This window comes from Phalacrocorax carbo, chromosome 6, assembly GCF_963921805.1.
Source record: "Phalacrocorax carbo chromosome 6, bPhaCar2.1, whole genome shotgun sequence".
Classification (NCBI taxonomy): domain Eukaryota; kingdom Metazoa; phylum Chordata; class Aves; order Suliformes; family Phalacrocoracidae; genus Phalacrocorax; species Phalacrocorax carbo.
The window spans coordinates 21,240,126-21,260,905 of NC_087518.1; the positions used below are offsets into that span (position 1 = coordinate 21,240,126).

The 20,780-nt window shown below is 39.4% G+C and overlaps 1 protein-coding gene across 1 annotated transcript; it reads right to left on the reverse strand.

Moving 5' to 3' along the window:
• Positions 1 to 556: 556 nt before the first annotated feature.
• ATRIP (ATR interacting protein) lies at positions 557 to 14,336 on the reverse strand. Its single transcript, XM_064454197.1, has 13 exons — positions 13,908 to 14,336; positions 12,984 to 13,066; positions 11,381 to 11,551; positions 10,614 to 10,729; positions 10,256 to 10,416; positions 8,766 to 8,861; positions 7,288 to 7,417; positions 5,377 to 6,108; positions 4,588 to 4,730; positions 3,913 to 4,004; positions 2,945 to 3,028; positions 2,447 to 2,696; positions 557 to 1,127 (listed from the first exon to the last, which is right to left on the reverse strand). The coding sequence occupies exons 1-13, from the start codon at positions 14,266 to 14,268 to the stop codon at positions 1,060 to 1,062; spliced, it is 2,487 nt and encodes an 828-aa protein (XP_064310267.1). The 5' UTR covers positions 14,269 to 14,336; the 3' UTR covers positions 557 to 1,059.
• Between the last annotated feature and the right edge of the window lie 6,444 nt (positions 14,337 to 20,780).

Sequence of the window (20,780 nt, forward strand, 5' to 3'; positions counted from 1 at the left end):
GTAGTCTGTCCTGCTCCTGGTTCCTGGAGCCAGGCTTGTTCTGAATCAAGCATCTGTCAAAAAATGAAAAAAAGCTTTCCAAATTACTTACAAACACAAACCCGTAGGCTCATTTTAGCAGCACTCACACTTCCCTTTTTAGGGTTTAAGGTTCAGCTGATACCTGCAGCTGAGTATGACAGCTGATAATCATACACACTTGAAAGGACCTAGCAACAGTTCCTCCAGTATCCTGGGATATCCTGTATCCTAAGAATGAGATGCTCATTCATTTTTACTGTAGTGCCTATCTAGATGATACAACCGAAAAACCCAGCCATTCTTCACAGATTCAAATATCCTTCTCTCAACTAGTAAGATAAAATGCTGCTCTCAACATTACCATCTTATAAAGTAGCTGTAAAAAAAAAAAAAAGTTCTAGTATTCTTTGTTTTGCCCTCTCAAGTTACACTTTCAGCAGATTCATGAAATCGACAAAAATGAGTGAACTCAGGTTATCATTAGAGTTTCTAATTTCTTGCTCAGAACTGAACTTCCAAGTTATTTCTAGAAAGGTTTTTAAAATCACAGTAAACTGTTTACTAATATCAACATGAAAATTTCAGAAGTCAAGCAAGAAAGTATTACAGCTGCAAGAGAAGCAAGTTTCTTCAAAAGACTTTCATATGAACTCAGTGATTCCCAAATACCTTGGCGCATTCAGCATCATGAATTCAGCTGTAGTCACAGTAAAATGGAGAAGACAATAGTGAAATTCCCATTCTATTCACAGTAATTTCATAAAGGATGAAATTCATACACAGAACAAGTCATAAGCCATTGAGCGGTTCTGCATAACAAAACAGTACATTGCAGTATAATTCTTTCATCAAACTTTCTTTGCTTTCAGCTACATTTAGAGGGTCCTTAAATAATCACAATGTTTCTTAGTTGTGCTGCATTTGAGTGCAACCTTTAGATAATCACTTAATAGAACAGATGATTTAAATTTCATATTTACACAGGCAATTATTATTATGATTTATATGAGGAGGACAGAGATCTTCGCTAGATGTTAGCTAGCTGGAGTCCATTCCCTGGTCTTCTGCTTCTGGCTCAGGAGGATACAATTCATCCAAAATCAGCTCTACAACAACAACAAAATTATGTTTCAGAGTGTCTTTTTGCTACTTGATATAGTGTAATTATAGCTGGTATCTGTTTGCATTTTTAAACCACCTGACTGTAGAAGGCTACAGCAAACTTCCTTTTTCAAGGTGCAAACAGGTTTTTAGATATGTTTTGTCATACAAGCTTCTCCTCCTTAATGCCTTTTTAGGCATTACAGAAGAGAATTACCTTGGACAGTGAAATTAAATTTTGCTATTAGTGGAAAAATAATAAAGGGCACTTTGTTATTTTACAACTAGTTCTGACTACTTAAGTTCAAAACCTCATTTTTGTTAACTAATTTTAAAAAGCCACTAGGACAAAAGCATAGCATTTTCTGTTTTAAAGGAAGAACCTGAATGCTAACTACAGGTTTGCAAGTATGTGTGTGCACCACCATACCCAACATTGCAAACAGTTACATTGTATTGGTCCATTCCCAAGCATAACTAGTCAAGGAGTTGGGTAAAGTTCTAAAGAACCTCAGGATGCGCTAAGCAATCGGAGTCGGGCAAATGCGTGGCACGCTGTTCAGCATATCCTGAAAAGTCACTGTAACTAATAGTGGCATGCTTGCATGACATGCCTTATTGATGCAATATGTACACCAACAATGCAGGATTTGTCACACTGGCTCCAAATAAGATCAGATGCCTTGCCTGGTATCTTGTAGCAAACCATATACTGACGGAAGAGCACTATCTTCACATCAGCTCTACAACATGCATGTAAATAATGCCATGAGTGAACAAAGAAATGGCATCAAGGTACAAGGAGGTGAGGCAATTTCACAAGATTAGCTCTCTCTAGGAAATATACACCAGAAGCATGCAAAGCAAGGGGCAAGTCCTGATGGGACATGGGCTAGAGAAGCCTTTGGGGTAATGGAGGAAGGTTGTGGGTAGAAAAGAGAAGAGGAAGAAGAAAGATGTTAAGGATACAGGAGAGAAAAGAAAGAAACCAACTGCAGAGAGAGTGCGTAATGCTAGTTGGAGATTTGGCATAATTTAAGTACGGTAACATCTAGTGTAGATTGTTCTAGAAAAGAGCGCTAGAATATAGGATTTTGTTTGATCAGATAATAGGGGCATATTTCTATGGAGAGAAGAACAAGATGAAGAATAGCAGATTAGTGATTCAGTGTAGTGAAGTTTAAGAAGCACTGGATTATGGACTGCCTTCAGAGGTTTGAGCAACAAACAGCCATGGCATTTGGTACATGGTACTTGTTAAATGAAGAAAAGGATGGCTCTGCAGCATGGAGAAAAACCAACATTAGAATTTGACTCATTTTACCTTCACAGGCACTCAATTTTTGAGTCTTTCTGAGAATGGCTCTTATGCCTGGCATGGCTTGGTCATATTGATGGAGAACTTCCAAACAGTGTTCCTGAAATAGTTTATCTTTCTGAGATAGGCTGTGTAAGAGCAAGACAGCATCCCGTAAAAACTGAATAATTTGATCCTTATTTGCACACAAGCTGTTCTCAGATCTTCTAATCTTCATCCACTGTCTATGTAACATTATAATTAATGCCTTAACCACCTGCAAGAGGAAAAAAGTGCCTCAATACACAAAGTAAAATTATAGTAGTGGAAACCTCACTTCATTATGAACTTCACTGATTAATCTCTTCAAAATTCTTAATTTCAGAATATTTTCTAGCAAGCAAAAGCAAGCTTCCTAGAAGGTGGCATCCTTTAAAGTACAGCATGCCTCTGTTTCATTGTAGCTAAAAAAAAAGGCCAAAAAGCAAAGTTCTCAGATTAAACTCAGCCACTGTAGTGACGTACCTCAAGATTACATTGGCAGTCTGTACCAGGTAATAAAACCACTGGACTGGAACACCGCATACACCTTGTCAGGAGTCTAACTGTCTATTACAGAAACACACAGATTGCATTATAATGAGTACTAGGGTTCTGCAGAATTATCAAACAATTAAGCTGCAAATAAAGGGAGGTAGAAATTGTATTTCATTGTTTCAAACATTGGTTTTTTTTCTTAACAATTGATCTTTTTTACCCCCAAAAATTATTTTCCCTGTAAAACTTTACATAGAATTTGCCTTGCACAGAAACCTTTTCAACTTTCTAATGAGGTGCAGTGGGCCTTAATTCACTGCATACAAATATGTTTATGCTTAATATAACAATGAAGTTAGGAGAATAAAATGGTTCAAAATTCTTTCAAATGAGAGCAGAAGCTGAGCAAATGGTAGAACCGCAAGCAAGTCACCACTGTTAGTACAAACAATACAAATCAAATTCAAAAGCTGTTCTTCCTATATATAATTATGACTATTACATAGCAAGCTAGTATTTCCACTGAATACAAGGAATATAATCCTGTTGCTACAAACTGCCTTATATATGTAATAGCTCATAAGATACACTTCAGAAGTAATTAATACAACCACAGTGAGTCATAGATCTTGCTTCCTTTTACTCCCCTATCAATCTAAAAGCAAAACAGAGCTTAATGTTGAACATTTACAGCCATTCTAGGATCTTTCTTGGTTTTTCAGTAACTTAACTGACTATTATGACTGATGTGATCTTTAAGAATAGTTACTGATTCAGTTTCAGGCATCTACTCTTAAAAATCAGTGTAAACCCTTACTGCAAGCCAATGCTTTCAGTGTTCTATTTCAGCTGAAGAAATAACTTTTGTTCTCAGCAATTTGTGCATTGCCCTTCTCCTCCCACTCCCCCAACTGGAAATCTCCAGAAGAAGCATATGAACAAACAGCTGTGGTTACCTCTTGTTCCAGCTGAAGCCAAAGCATTTCAGATGCTGATTTATCTGGTCTTGATGTAATATACATGTACAGTGCAAGAAGGAGGCAGGTGTCTGAAATAAAGATAACTTTGTTCTTTTCCCAAACAGTCAATTTAATTTTGTCACACAAGAAAACATTTCAGAAAATACGTAGAGTGCTATCCTGGCAGTCATGATACAGGCTCAACTTCTTGCTTTACTTCAAACATTTTCAGCAGTGCTGAAGACACTAGTATCCCTAAACTTTATATATGCATTTGTGGTAATACTGTCCTACTTCATTCATAAGGAATGGGACAAAGACTATTTGTCATGAAGAGTACTGGAATCACTAAACTCAACAATGTCATGAGCACAGATAAACTAAAAATCTCCTTGAAAGCCCTTTTTTCCTCATCAACCTTTAATATAATAAATGTTAATCTGGAAGGTAGTTTTTAAAATCCACATGGGTATCAAAAGCACTGTATGTAGACAGATACCACAAGACAAAATACTACTCAAACAGTGCACAAGAAAAATTTTCAGGTAACATAGCTGGCTTTTTGCCTTTTGGGGTTTTAATACCCTGGAGCAAGGTCTGTTTGCATTACTTTTAGTCATGTTAACTAGCATTCAACTGGTAACAACTCTCTGTGTTACTGCAGTCTTTTACCTGAATGAGAACAAAGTTGAGCAACCAACATGTGTTGTTGAGCAAGAACAGACAACAGTCTCACAGTCAATAGGACAGCAGGCAAAGGGGTCTCTGGACACAGACAATGGAGCAGTGTCTGGCTACTCAGTAAGTGCTGAAAACTTCAAAAGAAAACTCAATAGTTAGAAATGGGAAATGCACTGACAAGTTGAAAACATACTATTTCTTGTACACAGCATTGTAATTTGTGCCTTTTTAGTCATTCAGAACATACCTGATCTCAACTTACGTGCAATAAATACAAAGTATACTGAAAAATGTATTCTGTTACATTTGGCAGTCTGCCATTCATTCTATGGTTGTGTATATTAGACCCAGAGCAGACAAAATGCCTCACTTTTGAGAGTGGCATTTTCTCTACCAGAACGAAACCCTGTGCTTTCATTTCTTATGCATCTCCCAGCAGTTACAAAAAACCCCAAATGAATGTTATATTCTGATCAACTGCATATAGCCTTAAGAAGTTTTCTCACTTTCAAGTGACAGTTATGCAGTGAGGCAACAGCATCTACTTCATACAAACATCATAAGCAAATCTTGTTACTGATTGGGTGCAATTATCACATTCATTAGCAGCAAAGGCAGTAGAAAGATCCCTGACTGTGTTTCCAAGGTGATCCGAAAAATGTGATACTCTCTCATACATGTCAAAACTTCTACTGTCATCTGCACAAATTAGTTTCAACAGAGAATGGAAATTGCTGAACAACAGAGTCTGAAATAATTTTAAAGCTATTACTGACTTACTTTATTAGCAAGTCCATTGTTGAATTTTCAGCTAATTTCACCAGAACTTTTAGGCTTTGGTTCAGTATACTATCAGTCTGGGAGCCTCTTGCAGAAGAAAAAGCTAAAACCTTAAGCAGCTTTTTAAACAAAGAATGTTGAGCTTGATCGTTATTAGGAGCATCCTGTGGAGCTACAGGCAGCCCTCCTTCTGTCCTGGTATCTTCTTTATTATCACACTGATTATCACACAACACATTTTTGTCCATCTTGGAAACCTGTTCATCTCCAGCAGCAGAACTTTTTTCCACTTCAGTAGATAGCAATGTGTGGACAACATCCCAGCTATAAAATGCCAAATAATAAAGAATACCCAGTGATACAACTGTAGTTTCTTCAAGAGACAACCTGAAGTCCTCCTTACTTGACACCATATTTGTGTTGGTTCTGGAAGAAACAGCTGAATGGTTTCCACAAGAACTGTTTACTGACTTGTCTGCCAATTGTACCGCTTGACAGTATGCACCAACATGGTGTTCTACCAAGGGCAAGAGATGCACAGCACCTCGGATCTTGCAGCGTGTGAGGTGCAAGAACTCCCTCTGGCTTTCTGTTGGGCTTCCTTCAGATAATCCTTCGTCCATAGCAATCAAATTCAGTCCTGTTATTGCAAGTTTTTGAGCTTCTCGTAGGGATACAGAAGGAGCAATTGCTTCTTGAGTTGCCCTGCTGCTGGGTAGTTGTGTGGACTTTCTATCCAAATAAAATTAAAAGAAGGGAAATACTTCAGAAGAAAAGGCAGATAACATATTTGAAATTTGAGTTATCCATATTCTAAATCAAATAATAGAAAGGGTAGAGTAATAAGAGATGTCTGTTCCCAAAATAAAATGCAAAGGGGGGGGGAAGAAGTCCTACTCCTTGATACCTGCATGGGAGAGCAATTTCAAAGCACTCCTAGGTCCTGTGAAAGTAGTCAGAGCTTACAGCTGAGTAACTTCAGCAGCTCACTATCAGCCATTGTCTGCAACTGCATTTCAAACACTGGCTTCCCAGTTCCATGCTTTTGATAACCTGCCATATATTCTTATCTTCCCCTGATGTTATTTGGTAGCTTCTGGGAAGAACAAGTATCTCTACATTACTGACCTGTAATATGTAGGGCCCTTTAAAGGACTACAACAATAAAAAATTATTTTCTTGGCCAGAGATATATGAGAGGGAGAGATGGGGGGGCCAGAAAGAGAGTTCAGCTATCAACTAGTCAAACTGCACCACCTCTACTTGCATAAATGGCAAGAGCAATGAGACATGAGCCTTGCTATGAACCCACAAAACACAAGAATTACTAATAAAATATCAGAAAAGCAAAGGTATTTCAGGAGCTACAGACTAATTCTTTAAAGTGAAAAACAATTATAATTCATATCCAATATTCATATTTAAAATGCTTTACCAGTCACTATAAATATATCTTGGAAAATTGCACATAAATGGCACATTACAAATTGAACATAGTTTAGACTTTGCTGTTTCGATCACATTTTCAACATCTTTTTCCCACTTAATCATGTTTATATGTTTCCATCATTGCAATGCAAGCTTTAACCACTTAGTCCCTAAGTGGTTAACAATAGCAGCTGCTAACTCCCAGGTTTGTAAAACTCCCAGGTTTTACAAGACATGTTTCTTTGCTTTCCCCTAATATATAATAAACCTAGTTTATCTCTTAGTGTTGTTCCACTGTTTAGTATCTATGATAATCAAAGATGCAGAATGATGTTCCAATTTTTGCATGAAATGGCCTAAGCAAAACAGCATTTAACACAAGGAACAAGCTATCTTACATGAAAAAGCATTTTTTTAGTATAGAGAATGCCACTACATTAAGAACATGTCAGGTACAGTTTAACACAAAAAAATAAAACTTACGTATCCAAATAGTTAGGCTGCGATAGAGCTCCAGGTAGAGGCTCAGAGTTGCTGCTAAGAAGATGGCAGAGTCCTAGTAATGACCCAGGGACAATGGGCTGCTTCATAAGTGCATTTAGTAAGATAGAACCTGCAAGGATACATAATTGACTTTGGCGTAGCTTTACCATCAACAGCAACATCAGCATCATCAACAACAAAACATTAGTATTCCAAAGATTGGCCTTCTTTATCTTGCTCTCAACCTCAAAATTATTTTCACTACAAATCTTTCTCTACAAAAGCATGATTTTCAGAAAAATTAATTTATGATTTAAATATTAACCAAATTATGTTTAGAGATATTTTAACTACAGTCCCATATTAGCAAAATAGCTCAAGCCAAATGACTGTATATCCCAACTACCCTGATGACTTGCCATCCATGTTCCACTCCAAGCCTTAAAATTACGTGATGCAATTCTGTTCTGAATTGGAAATAAAATAATACCCTGAAGACCTCCTGGTGTTGACTGTTGTAAATGTTGCTGTCGTGGTTTAGCGGCAGCTCAGCCCCACACAGCCGCTCACTCACTCCCCACCGGTAGATGGGGGAGAGAATCAGGAGGGTAACGCTCGTGGGTTGGGATAAGAACAGTTTAATAATTAAAATTTAAAGAAAACAACAGTAGAAATGCAATGTAAAGGGGAACAACGAGAATTAAAAGAAAACAACAGTAGAAATGCAATGTAAAGGAGAACAACGAGAGGCGCAAAGCCCCGGGGGGGGGGTGGGGGGGAAGGGAGGGGAGAGGGGGAACGAACCGCCGGAACAAACTGCCCGCGCCGCAGCCGCGCGCCGCCCGCCGACCCGACGCCGCGCCGCCTCCGTGCTCCCTGCAACTGCCCCCCACCTCAATATATTGGTCATGGTGTCACATGGTATGGAATGAACCTACCATTGGCCAGTCGGGGTCAGCCGCCCCCACCATGGCCCTGCCCCTCCCAGCCCCCCCCCCGCCACGCGGCAGAGCGCGGGAAGCTGGAAAGGTAGCCGACCCCCACAGTGAGGAGAATTAACCCCTTCTCAGCCAAAACCAGCACAGTTGCTCTATTGTTTTTACCTTCATTTAAAAATACATTTTTCCTGTTTTTATATCAGTTTACAATAAAAAACATAATATTTTAATACTGAAAGAGCCAGCCTTGTAATAAGATGCCTTGTGACCCATATCCTTCCACAAAGCAAAGCCCAGGCAAACTTTTTTCTTAAATAGAATAACAACATAAGAATGTTGTTAGGATACAGGATAATGATATAATCTGAAATGTTTTACTGCAAAAATCATAATCTTCAAAGCAAAAAGCAACTAGCTGAACAGAGTTCTGTGCAGTGGCATTGTATGTAGCAGGCTCCTCAGCACAACATTGCTTAGTAAAGGCATCTGAGCTGTTCCTCAGACATGCTCGCTATTTCTGTATTAACAGAATTAAGTTACCTTGTGTATTTCGTTTAGGTACAGAGTTGTAGGAACCGTTTTTCCCCATTGCTTCATTCTTCATGGATGAAACTTCAGGATGGGTTGTCTTACTGTCTAAAACAAACAGTAATTATGAGTCTAATATGAGAACTACATTGCTCATATATCTGCACCTATCCTTTACACACATTCCAGTAGCCATAGTTGTTATACAGTAAGTAAACAGACAGTAGACCAGAAAAAACATCTGTCTTGTATAACTCAGATGAATCAAACAATAGTTAAGAGCTGTGATGCAAGTAGAATTGCTCCCCAAAATAAATTAGCAAAGTCAATAAAATTTCACCTTTACTGCTAGATATTCCATGGATTGTTCAATGTTATTGCTCTCAACTTTTCTTTTTGAAAAAAACAATACTATAAGTTGAATTCCCACTACTAGCAGAGATTTACATGACTACATTAGTTAAAAATTAACATTAAAATTCTAAATAAAAAATTTTTAAAAAGATTAAACATTTCATAATCTTTCAGTCATCTATATATGTCACAATTACTAGCCAAACTGAAGCCAAAAGCCTTGCAGCATTTGGAAGACACATAATTGAGTGCATTTTTCAAACAATTAGGCATAGAGTTTTGTTACCATAGCGAACAGTTGGGAGGCTGAAAAAATAGCAATACTAATGCTTTAAGGCAACTGGTTGTTTTTTTTTGATGGAGTTACTACTGCCCATACAGTCTCAGACTGAATACTTTAACTGACAATAACACCTCAGATTTTTCATGACTCTTCCTTTAAGGATTATTTGATGATATCCAAATTTCTTCCATTTATTATTTCATATTGGAAACAGGACAGTTGGCTGCTATAAAAAAAACTACCATTTTTGTTTCATATTATAGCAATCTTGAAATGCACGCATGTTTTCATTTCCTAAGGTTTACTCAATGACTTCCAAGATAAGATTTTGTGAGAATTACTGCCCTGCACATAAAAGGAGAAACGAGTATACTGTTACAGTTGCTTCTTTCAATATGGCTGAATATGTACCCATTAAAATAAAATCCCCCAAAAGGTCAGCTTTAAAGCCAAAATCGCAAGAATACAAAAAAATGTTTTTGCTGACCAGCAGACCGATTCAAGAAATAGGCAAATTATTTCCTGTTCTTTATTCAACAAGAAAGGCAGATTAACAATTTGGATGTTTTAGTTTAGCACATAATAAATTAAAGTTTTTCATTATGGCCAATAGTCACTTCATCATTTACATCTTGGCATCTGGCATATAGGTGTTACCAAGGTGTAATTAAAATGATCTTGATGCAAATTTCAGTCATAGCTATTTAATGCCAATTCATATAAGGTGGAAAGAAATTTAAGCAAAACCAAAATGAAACAAATACTTGTTTTTCTCTACAATTAACTTACTGAAACTGTTCAGTCACATACTTCAGAGATCTTTATCCAAGGCAGAATGTTCATATGCAGCTGTATATGGGTTTACCTTCTTTGATCGGAGTAGTCGGGGCAATCAAATTTCCTGAAGAAAACAGTGGCCTAGTGGACATCTCAGCACTGAAGGATTCCTTTGTAGGAAAACATCTTTTTCCAGGCTGTGGAGAGCATCCTTCTGATTTCACTTGTATTGCAAAATTCTTTTTAGGGCTAAAATAAAAATCAAACACTTAGATGAATCAGTATTTCTTCTGTATTTTATTAAACAATAAACAAGGATCTATTTACATCGATATTTTAAAGGTACTTCTCTGTAATCTCTTCGCATTTCTATCACAGATACAAGATAATAGTTCAAGCACACGTATTATAAAAAGGAGCACAAATTCATCTTCCAAAACTCCTACCTTGGTGTTAAAACCACCTGAGTAACATGTTTATTTCTTTCACAGTTCTGAAGTCGAGTTCTTAATTCATTCATTTCTGCATCTTTGAACTGCAACTCTGACTGCAATGACAGTAACTGAAAGAGGAATTAAAAAGACATTTTACCGTTACCGAATAATTTAGAGGTGTTATAAGTGCAGAGCAACTAGGATTACTGTAAAATTTCAAGATTACCATCTACTTACTGTGAACTCTGCATAAGATCTCCATTTTTATGTATGCTAGTCCAATTAATACTATCTTAGAACCAAGTGTCAAAATTCCAGGCGAGAAGCCTATGCCTTAGTAAGACAGACCAAGTGCCACGCAGAGCATGACTACAGCAAGGCCATTAACAGCAGAGTAAACAGGACAAAAGCAACCACTGTCTCATCAAGGCTTTCAGAAAGATGACTGCAACAGGAATAGCCATCTGATCAGAATTAAGAAGCATATTCTGATGCTTTTTTCCATTTTAAAATACATTCCAATTTTCACATTCATGGGATTGCTTAAACAAAGCAGCAAGTACATGAAAACCTCTACCACTTGAATTTTACTTATTTTGGCAGCAGCAAACCCTCAGCATTTTCTTACAAGTGCTTTCTTCTATATAAGAGAATAAAAGCATACATCATTTGGAAATTGCACAGAAATGTTATTCCTTTGACTAGATGGTCTGTGGCATCGTTAAGTCATAAAATTAGCTTCTGCATGTGATGTGCAGGTAACTGACATATTTACAAACCTTTTTGGAGAACTCTTTTTCTTTTTCACTTAAGATCTGAGATTTTTGCTGTTCCAATAGCATGTATGATCTCTTCTGTTCCTCTACAGCATACTCCATCTGCTGCATTGAGTCACGCAGAATTTTAATTTCCCCATTTTTAGTAAGAATTTCATCCTGCATTTCTTTCAGCTGCAAACAAATGAATTCCATTGAAGGATGTATATAACCAAAAGTATGTATTTATATCATTATGTGGTTGAAAATCAGGTATATTTATACTTTCTAGGGAGAAAAATGCTCCTGTAATCTGCAAAGTTGCTTCTAATCTTTTTCTGATTAAATCAGGCTCAGCCACTGTTTATTCTAACAGAATTCTAAAATGACAGCAAAGGCACGACTTCCTATACCATCCTGACCTCTGTCAGAGACGATTCTTTTCTTTCCCCGTCTCTGTGGTTACATTCTTTTCTTGAACAGTATTCTAGTCACACACATCAACACTCAGATTCTAACCACCCCCAGCCAGTACCCTCATGACATATATAGTCTCTAATACTTTCTGAATAGCCATCACCAGTAGGAGACAAGACTTGAGAGATAATAAATGAGTTACTCAGAAAAGCATGGAGAAAAAAGCAGAACAACACCTCTATACCACTAAGTAAAATTACGCTTTTCCACCATGTTGAACATGGTGTACAGGCAGGAGCATCCCCAGTAAAGAAGGGTATAACAGAGCTGGGGAAGAGTCAGAGAACAGAGGTAAGTGTGACGAGAGAAAGGTAAATCGAGTAGGACCCTCCCATCTGGGAGCATGCAAAACCGTGAGGAAACAAAGGTCTGTTGAGGCGTGAGTGCTATGCACAAGTTATTCCTTGTTTACTGCCTCTCATAACAGCCAACACCCCTCCACTGAAAACCACTAGGTGCAAAGTTCAAAAGAAAATAAAAAAAGAAATTTCCTGACATGATCTGTTAAGCTGCGGACCCCTTTCACACTAAAAGGTATCCAAAAACAAATACACAAGCATTCAAAAAAATACATTACAGAATATTAAATACACACATAATATTTCTGCATCAGGAAGTACCTACATGAAATTTTACCAGAGGCTAAAAGACTATTCTCGTAAAATATCATCATAAACTTGGCCAGGTCGCATATTCTTCCTAACCTGTCTGCCAAAAGAGGATGGACTTGGTATAGGCATTTTCACCTTCTCAATTTTCTGTATCTATTTCTTCCCCATAGTATCTTTCCATAAGGGATCATCAGAAGAAGGTAATGTAACATAATACAATTTGTCACTTTGCTTTCTCAAATCTTTTAATTTGCACAAAACCGCTCTTGCTGACTAGCTTACAGGGCAGAGGAGAATACATTTGATAGGAAACAAGTAAAACTGACAAATTAGTATTTGTTAATCTGAAATGACCAAGAAATAAAATATTGCTCTCAATGTTGCTAGAGCTGTTTCTAGTATGACACTTTTAGTAGATGCATGGACTTCAAAGATTCAACTTGATCAGAATGAAATATTTGGAATCAAACTTACCCCATGTTTCAGTTAGCCCTATTAAAAGATGTGGTATTTAGAGGGGAGGGGAAGATAGTGCTAACCTTCTGTTTAATTTCTTCATGCTGTGTTTGCAGTACTTCAAACTGGAATGCATCTCTTATCAGATTGTCTTCTGTAGTGCTTCCTGTTGCAGAAGAAAGCCAAGATGTGGTCTGATGCATGGATGATGTATGTATGCCACTGATTACTTAACATCAAAACTTTGTTATTTGCCATTACGTATGTCTGAATCTTAATATTTACACTGTCACTACAAGCAAGTGAATCGCACACATCTAACCACAACTGTAGCTTTTTTAAAGCTTGTGCATCAATCCTTAAAACAGAGAGGAAAACCTCTCCCCAAACATTCCTAACATCTTAAAACCATGATATGACCCACAGGAAATGCAAGCATTTCCTCCAGGATTATTTTAGTTCACGCACAAATAAGTGTTAACCAAAAACTTTCTTACCTGGAGGGATTACAAATATCAGCATTGCTAACACTTGCTGTTACATCCTGTTAATTAATACTTACAGGACTTAAGCCCTCTGTACTTAATTATGAACAAAGCCCTGCATCCTGTATGGTTTTTCAAAGTAACTCTGAAAATCAACCGTTTTACGAGACATATTATGTGTTTACTAATGAAAGTTAACAGGAAAAAAAAATATGCGGTAGCGAACATGCATGATGCTATAAACGATACTTAAAGCACATTAAGTTTATGAAACTCGTTCTGGTTTATTTAACGCGTTTAACACGCGGCGTCAACGTCACAGGTGGGCACTGCCACAGACATTACGAGCGCGCAGGTTGCCAGTACTGTTAGTTTAACGCTACGTGACTGTTGGACGTTATTTCTTCCAATCTTAAACAGCCCCTTAAAGACCTGGCGTGCCCCCGCGGGGTTCTGGTGGCCGGCGGGGTGATCGGAAGCAATTCCTGAAGCACGCCCCAGCCACCCCTCCGCCGCACCGACCTTTCAGCCCCCCGCCGGCAGCGGGGCCGCGGCCCCGGGGCAGCCCCGCCGCCTGCCGCTGGACGCCGCCGAGCGCGGAGGTGGTCCACCCGCCCCACGCCTCTCTCGAGAGGCCAGCCTGGGGCGAGGCGCCGACGGCCGCCGCCTCCTGCGACAGCGCCTGCGATGCCAGGATGTCGATCTCCTCCAGGTCGTCAGCCGTGAAGTCTTCGTTGTCCCCGAATGGGTCTCCCGGCCCCTCCGCGGGCCCGGCCGCCCCATAGCTCTTGGGGCGCTTGTACGGCGGGAAACCATTCTCCAGGGGCCCGGCCCAGCCCGCCCCACACAGCCCCACGCCGCTCCGCTTCCGCGGCACCGCCATTGCGGGGGCCTGCAGCTTCTCCAGGAGACCCACACGCCGCCGGCCCAGGCACGCCCTCCCTCGCGCGCGCCGTGCCGCGCCGCCCCACCAATCAGCGGCGGCCAGGGCTCCCCTCAGACCAATGGGAAGGCCAATGGACCTCCGGCTGTGCCCTCCCCCCGCCCCCCGAGGGTCAAAAGCGGCGCCGGCGCGCAGCGGCTGGTTGTAAGCGTCCCCGTGATTAGCCGTGGCTACTAGTGTTGCAAGCGCCTCGCTCATTGGCCGGAAGTGTAGGCGCGAGCCGGGGGGCTGCGGGGGGCGGGAAGGCTTGTCGTGTCAGCGGTGTGAGGGAGGGGCTGTGTTGTGAGGCCGTTGGTGGGTGATGCTAGGGCACGTCGTGGCGAGGGGTTGAGCCTGCTGATGTAATACCAGGAACTGCCTGGGCGCGTGAGCTCACATGAGGTGGCTGGGCCTGGTGTAACGTCACAGCTGTACAGGGCTGCTGTGCCAGGTCAATGATGCTAGGAGCAGTGCCTGATGACATCATGGTGCACAGACCCAGCAGGGCAGGGTCAGTGGGCTGTGAGGAGCCAGGCTGGGTCCTGCCCTGCCCTGTGGCCTGGCTACACTAGTGCCCTGAGTTTCATCGTGGCCCCATGCTGGGAGGGTGGCCATGACATGTCCTGCCAGGACAGGGTTGTGGCACCCCACATCAGATGGGGCTGCCTCCAGCTCCCTTGGAGGTTTACAGGCAGGGCTCTTGCCTCTCTGGCACAGGCTGGCAGAGAAACCTCATGGATATTTAGACAAACATAGATCTTAGCTGTTGTCCCAGTAGACCGCTTGTATTCTTGACCCTTTGTGAGGACATCCTGTGGTACCTGCAGAGGAATATGGGACTACAAATATGTACCCCATGGCAATATGAGATGTGACTGTAAGGAAGTTAAATTATTTTACTCAACAAACTCATAATATTTGTAAAGAACAGAAAGCACTCTGATTTTCTGTTGCAGACTCAAAGGGGTGTTACATCCTTAAAATTTGTCTTTTTTTGTTTTTTTATTGCACTTAAGTCTGTAGAACAGCCCGTTACAAAAAAAGATACTTTGCCCTGTAATATTTGCCCTTGTTAGTATTGCCACAAAGGTAGTAATCAGTAATTTTTCACTTGCTCTGCTAAATCATTGGCAACCATGTTGTTTATTGGTTAAATGTTTAGTTGCTTTAGGAAAGAAAATGGGGTCTTAAATAGGTTGTTTTCATTTAATTTTATTTTTTTCCCAATTAAGTGGGACCAGTAAGAGATAATAGTGTCAGGGAAGTGCAATATTTGCAAAAATTATGTACTAAAAGCCTGCTATTAATTTACTGGCATTAACTTACTTTTGTAATTGTATCTTTTTCTGTTTTTAAAAGCTGTATAAAGTGGATTGGCAAATATACTTTTCAGCTGATGTAAGCTCCATATAACTTGGGTGTGAGGTCACAGCTATGTTGATAAACTTTTGAAGTTTAAACTAGACAATAGTCTTGCAGCACATTTTAAAAACATGGTTAGCACTGAAAATTATTACTATAAATTATTACTATAAATCCCTTGGTGGTCTTCAAGTAAAAAACACTATGCTGTTAGTATGATGTATTTTCCAATGCTGTCAGAGAATTCTGATTTCTTGTTTGTTTCTCTATTCCTCTCTGTTTACAGCAAAATTTAATTATCAGTAGACTGTAGCTTGTTTTATCTAGGCACTGGTCTGCCATAAGCAGCAGTAGCCTTTGATCAGCCAAAAGCACTGTGCTAACTCATCCCAGCTTCTCTGCTGGAGTGACAGCAGGTGGTCCCTCTGAACTTAAGCAGGCAGGGCAGCTGCATTTAGTCACCATAGGTGCTCAAAAAAAGGGTCGTCTCAGGGGGAGACAACACTTGTATCACTTTAGTTCTAAGGTGCTGGCTTAAGATTATTTTGTTGCTTCCCTAAGAAGTTGTGTTTTATTAATTAGCGTAACAAACTAGGGAAATTATGGAGGGATTTGATGCTTAAATCATTGAAGGTACTGTTATTTATGCTTGGAAATATTCTTATTCTCCCTGTACTGGGAATGGTAACATAATGTTTGTCTTTGTAGTCTAGCAAAAATAAAAGGTAGTTCTTGCTTTTAAGAATGGTTTTATTTGGTTACCTTTAGAGAAAAATGCTTCTACAAGATGGAGTAGACCCAAAATTGCTTGTTTTGTTCAAAATTTCTTGCAGGTTCTACTGCTTTCTTTCAGCTATCTGTTTGTAGAGACATGTATTGAAAACTTAATTTAAGTAATCTAAAAGGAACCTGATTTAGACTTGGTCTTAATACTGCCTTTTTTAAAAATAAATGTATAGCCTTGTGCTATCATTATTATAAATATTACTACTACTTCTACTTTTAAATAATAATATACTGTATAAGTGATATAGTTTCAGTTTTACTCGCTCTTTTTCCTCTAACTGAAGTTGAGGAAAAAATTGGAATTTTAGAATACTTGCATATACTTTATTTTTAACAAGATAAACCAAGATACTGACTCTGTTTTCCTCTGCTCCAGGTGTTCCTGTTAAATAGAAATTACTTGCAGATGAACAGAACAACAAAGTAAGTCTGAGTTGATAAGCTAAAAAATTCTTTGTCAAAGAAGGCTATTTTTATGGTAGCTGTTGCAGGAATTACGTAGCCACCACCTAGTTAATGTTAGGAATTACACAGATGCCACCTCAAACGGGCTCAGCCCTAGGTTCCTGCTCAAAGAAGGCAAGTTGCCAATATACTGAGTAAATAAGTGGTTTATTTAGGTGACATAGAGAGCAGCTTGAGCTGGGTGCCTCTGGAGAGGGATCCCAACTGCAGATCGCATGTCCCAGTTATACACTTACAGACAGATTTCCTGGGACATACCACCCATCACCTGATCCCCAAGTCCAATCACTTAATTCTGGTTGGTGGTCTCTTGATTTCTTAATGGTTTTCTTGGTCACTGGGCTGGCTGCCTTCTGAAGTTACCTCATTCCCTTGGAATTGATTCCATGGTCCTTTTCTTCCTTATTTTGCTTGCATCTGCTGGTTTTGGCTAGTTTTGTATTTGCAACATTAGTTTTACCAAAAAGTTTACTCTTGGTCAGCTCTTGCAGCCTCACGCTTCAACTACTTTACCTTCTAGTGCTAAGCAAGCCTAGTTATCCTAACAATTCTCAACACTAGTGGAGTGGTAACTTATCTGCTTCTGCTGTCTTGTGATGAGGCTTCTCAACTCTCAAAGCCATAGAAATATTCCAGCAAATGGGGGAAAAAACCCTAGAAACTTGTGGTTTTTTCTTCTGTCTATGAGTACTTAAAATGTGTTTTTAAATGAAAAATAATATATTACAATGGCTACTGCTAAATTGTGCTGGTACAGTGTTTCCAAACTATTGTTTAATTACCATCTCCAGTGCTGTGTTATTGGAACCTCCAGTACTTCCTAAAACAGCCTATTTATGTAAATGGTTAGCTTAATAATTGGCAAAGAACAAGTTTCCTGATGAACCCTTCCCAGAGTTTGTTTTAAACGCTGTTGCCTGTGGAACCATTTCCTGGCAGGGAGGTGAAAGTCAAATAGTTACGATCTATTGATTTCTTTTGTCTGTGGCTTGCTTACCTTGAGCCTTAAATGTGAAACTCACTGAGAAGAATAAAGGAAATCAAAAAGTGTGACTTCAGCATTACCTGACAACTGTGGCATCTCTTTATTTTATAGCCAGAGCTTCTTACCATCTTATTTCAACTGCATGGTCCACTTAGGACTAGTGGATCCAGGTGCCAGACCTTGATCCAGTGAGCATTAATCTGTGCTAGTAGTGCTGTAACATTAACTTTTTGCTCTTGCAGTATTTTTAACTACCTTTCATTTGCTTGCTTAGAAAGCTTTCTCTACTCTGATCTTTACTGAAGTCTCTCACAAGTGAGTTAAAAGCAGTTCCCGTAACATCTGCCCTGGCTTTAGCTGAACCTTGTCTAACTGACTGTCAGTAAAATCAGACTGTATATAATTGGGAATTTGTGTGTATATTCATATGGGCACATGCAGCCTGGAAGGGGAAAGCTCTTTAGCGTAATTAAGCATGAAGTTTAATAACTTAGGTCTGGATTTGTACAGTTCTTAGTGCTGTTAACAGTAAAGATATGTTCATTCTGAATACTGGTAAGAATTTTGTAACTTCAATGCAAGTGTTATTTTTTGCCTATTATTTTAATGAATCTGGAAATTAGTAGCTGTCTTACTGCATTTGTGGCAGTGCTATCAGGGTATTAGAGGCTTTGAAGTCATGCAGTGTAGATACGGTAGGGGAAGCCTGTATTTCATAAATAAAAGGTTAGGGGTGCAAATAAGGTGGGGAAGTGTTTGAGATAAGGACCTGACAGAATGTGCAGAATAAACCCAGAGCTTGTCTTAAAGCAATGGTAAAATTTTGTTGTGCAGAATAATGGTCTAGACCAAGTAACGATCCAGGCCTACCCTTTTTATTTTTTTATTGCCTTCACACAGCTAGTGATGATTGTGTCAGCTCAAATGTAGGGTGATACAGTACTGCTCTGTGTACCTGGGTAGCTTTACTATGGAAGTCTCCAAAGCTGAAGAATTGGGTTTTGTGTCTGATTCTCAAAACACTGAATAAAAGATGACTGAAGTAATTGGACCAGGTGCCAAGAGAGATTCATTTTTTTATCTTAATTTCTAAAGTTTGAGGTACTGAAATGCAACTGGACTTCAGTGAATATTTGTTCTAATAAAATAGCATCCTGATCCAGATCTGTGACTTGATTAGGAAGAGAGGTAGTCTAGAGCTAATGGCTGTAAGTGAGAGGAGAAGGAAGCACAGAAATCTACTGTCTTTTGATGAGGAGGTGGAAGATTTATCTTTTTCTTTGATAAAAATCTCTTTGGTTATAAAGTGGCATACAGAATTATATTCTAGCTAAGCTGTGAAGTGGGACTGTCAAACTAGGTGATAGCATCTGAGTTTTGGACAAATGTCTGTAGTTTTATCACTCGAGGCTCTTGGTCCTTTTGTCTTGGTCCTGCTGCTTGCTGTTAGAGGAAAGGGAGGGCAAGAAGTCTTAGTCATCTTAATTGAGTAACATCAAGTAAGAAGGCACTATGTGAATTCTGATGTTGTCATACTGTCAAAAATAATTTTGTCCAAATTTGATAGGAACTTGCTTTCTTGAAGTAGATTTAAACAGAATGCGTCTGAAGAAGCCTTAATTGTAAACGTAATGAGACTTTCAGCTGAATGTTTCCACATGTCAGAATCTAGCAAAAATAAACTGTTGGGAATGAACTGTAATTCACTAATAGTTTAATAAATGAACTGTCCTGCTATTGCAGGACATTTCCCAGGGGAATGCCTGGGAAAATTCTTCTGTGCACAATTGAGGTTTGGCTCTGTGATGAGCTGTTCTCCCATACCCCTGTAATCACAGCCTTGATCATTTTTGATCCTTAGACTAAAGGGACAGAGGTTTGGGGAGAGTTCCTGTAAATACTTTCTGTAAATTCTAAATGTGTGTTAAACTCGTTCCTAGTAACAGCTAGAACACTAGCCAGACCAAGTTTTTCCATCACACTTTAACTGATGAACAAGTCTGGTCACCTCTAAACAGCAGTAAAACTGGATCTAATTTTTGAAGGTGTGCAGACAAGGCTTTTTTTCCTCCCCTTAACTCCCTGGGTGAGTGACTTTTGCAGCTGGGGAACTAGAGGTGGTATTATATTCTTAAAGTGGAGAGATAAGGAGGGTGAAAAGAATTACGATGTGCAGCTGGGGAAACAAGATATTTCTTAGTTTCCTCAAAGGTGAGATCCCACTGAAGAAGGGGTCTGCTGGTGCTCTCTGGCATATGGCAGGCCTCAGAGAAGAGTAAAGAAGCAGTTAGCTCCCTTTTAACAAAGGAGAATATAAAGCCTTAGAACCCAGCCAACAGTGTAAAGAAATCAACATACTTTTTTCTCTTTTTCTAAAGCGGGTTTAAGATACATAACCTGTGTAGGGAGAGTATGTGTCTAAATAAGGCCAGGAGGAGAAAAAAAATGGTTGGGGCATTGCATGAAGATTTGAAAGAACAATGCTTTTTGAGAAGTATGTTCAGTTCTCACTGCAGGCAGTCCTGGTGGTAAAATACTGACTTTAATCACTGTTCTCGAAGAAAGTGATGGGAGGAATTGCTTGTGAACAGCACTTCAAGGCTGATAAAAAAAGTTTGTGTTTAGGCTTTGAACTAGAGAGACAGCTTTTTCCGTTTGTAAACTCAGGGAATCTTGGCTATACACAGCTGCTCCTTAAAAGCTTTAAAACAGCTGAAGAAGATTGTCACTCTTGGTGCACTGGAGGTGGGAAGGTCACAGCTGAGTCAGCACCACATCACTGGAACTGTTGGTGAAACGAGTCTGGGTTACAGGCAGAATTATTGTTTTGGAGCTCTTGGGCAAACCAAGCCAGCAAAAAGTTGCCAGGACAACT

Bases quoted from the DNA above. Each gene is read 5' to 3' on its own strand.
- ATRIP (XM_064454197.1), bottom strand. From the start codon at position 14,268: ATGGCGGTGCCGCGGAAGCGGAGCGGCGTGGGGCTGTGTGGGGCGGGC. The intron at 13,067-13,907 runs GTCGGTGCGGCG...CTTCTGCAACAG, and splicing joins TGCCGGCGGGGGGCTGAAAG to GAAGCACTACAGAAGACAAT. The intron at 1,128-2,446 runs GTAAAATGAGTC...TTGTTGTTGTAG, and splicing joins AAAATTGAGTGCCTGTGAAG to AGCTGATTTTGGATGAATTG.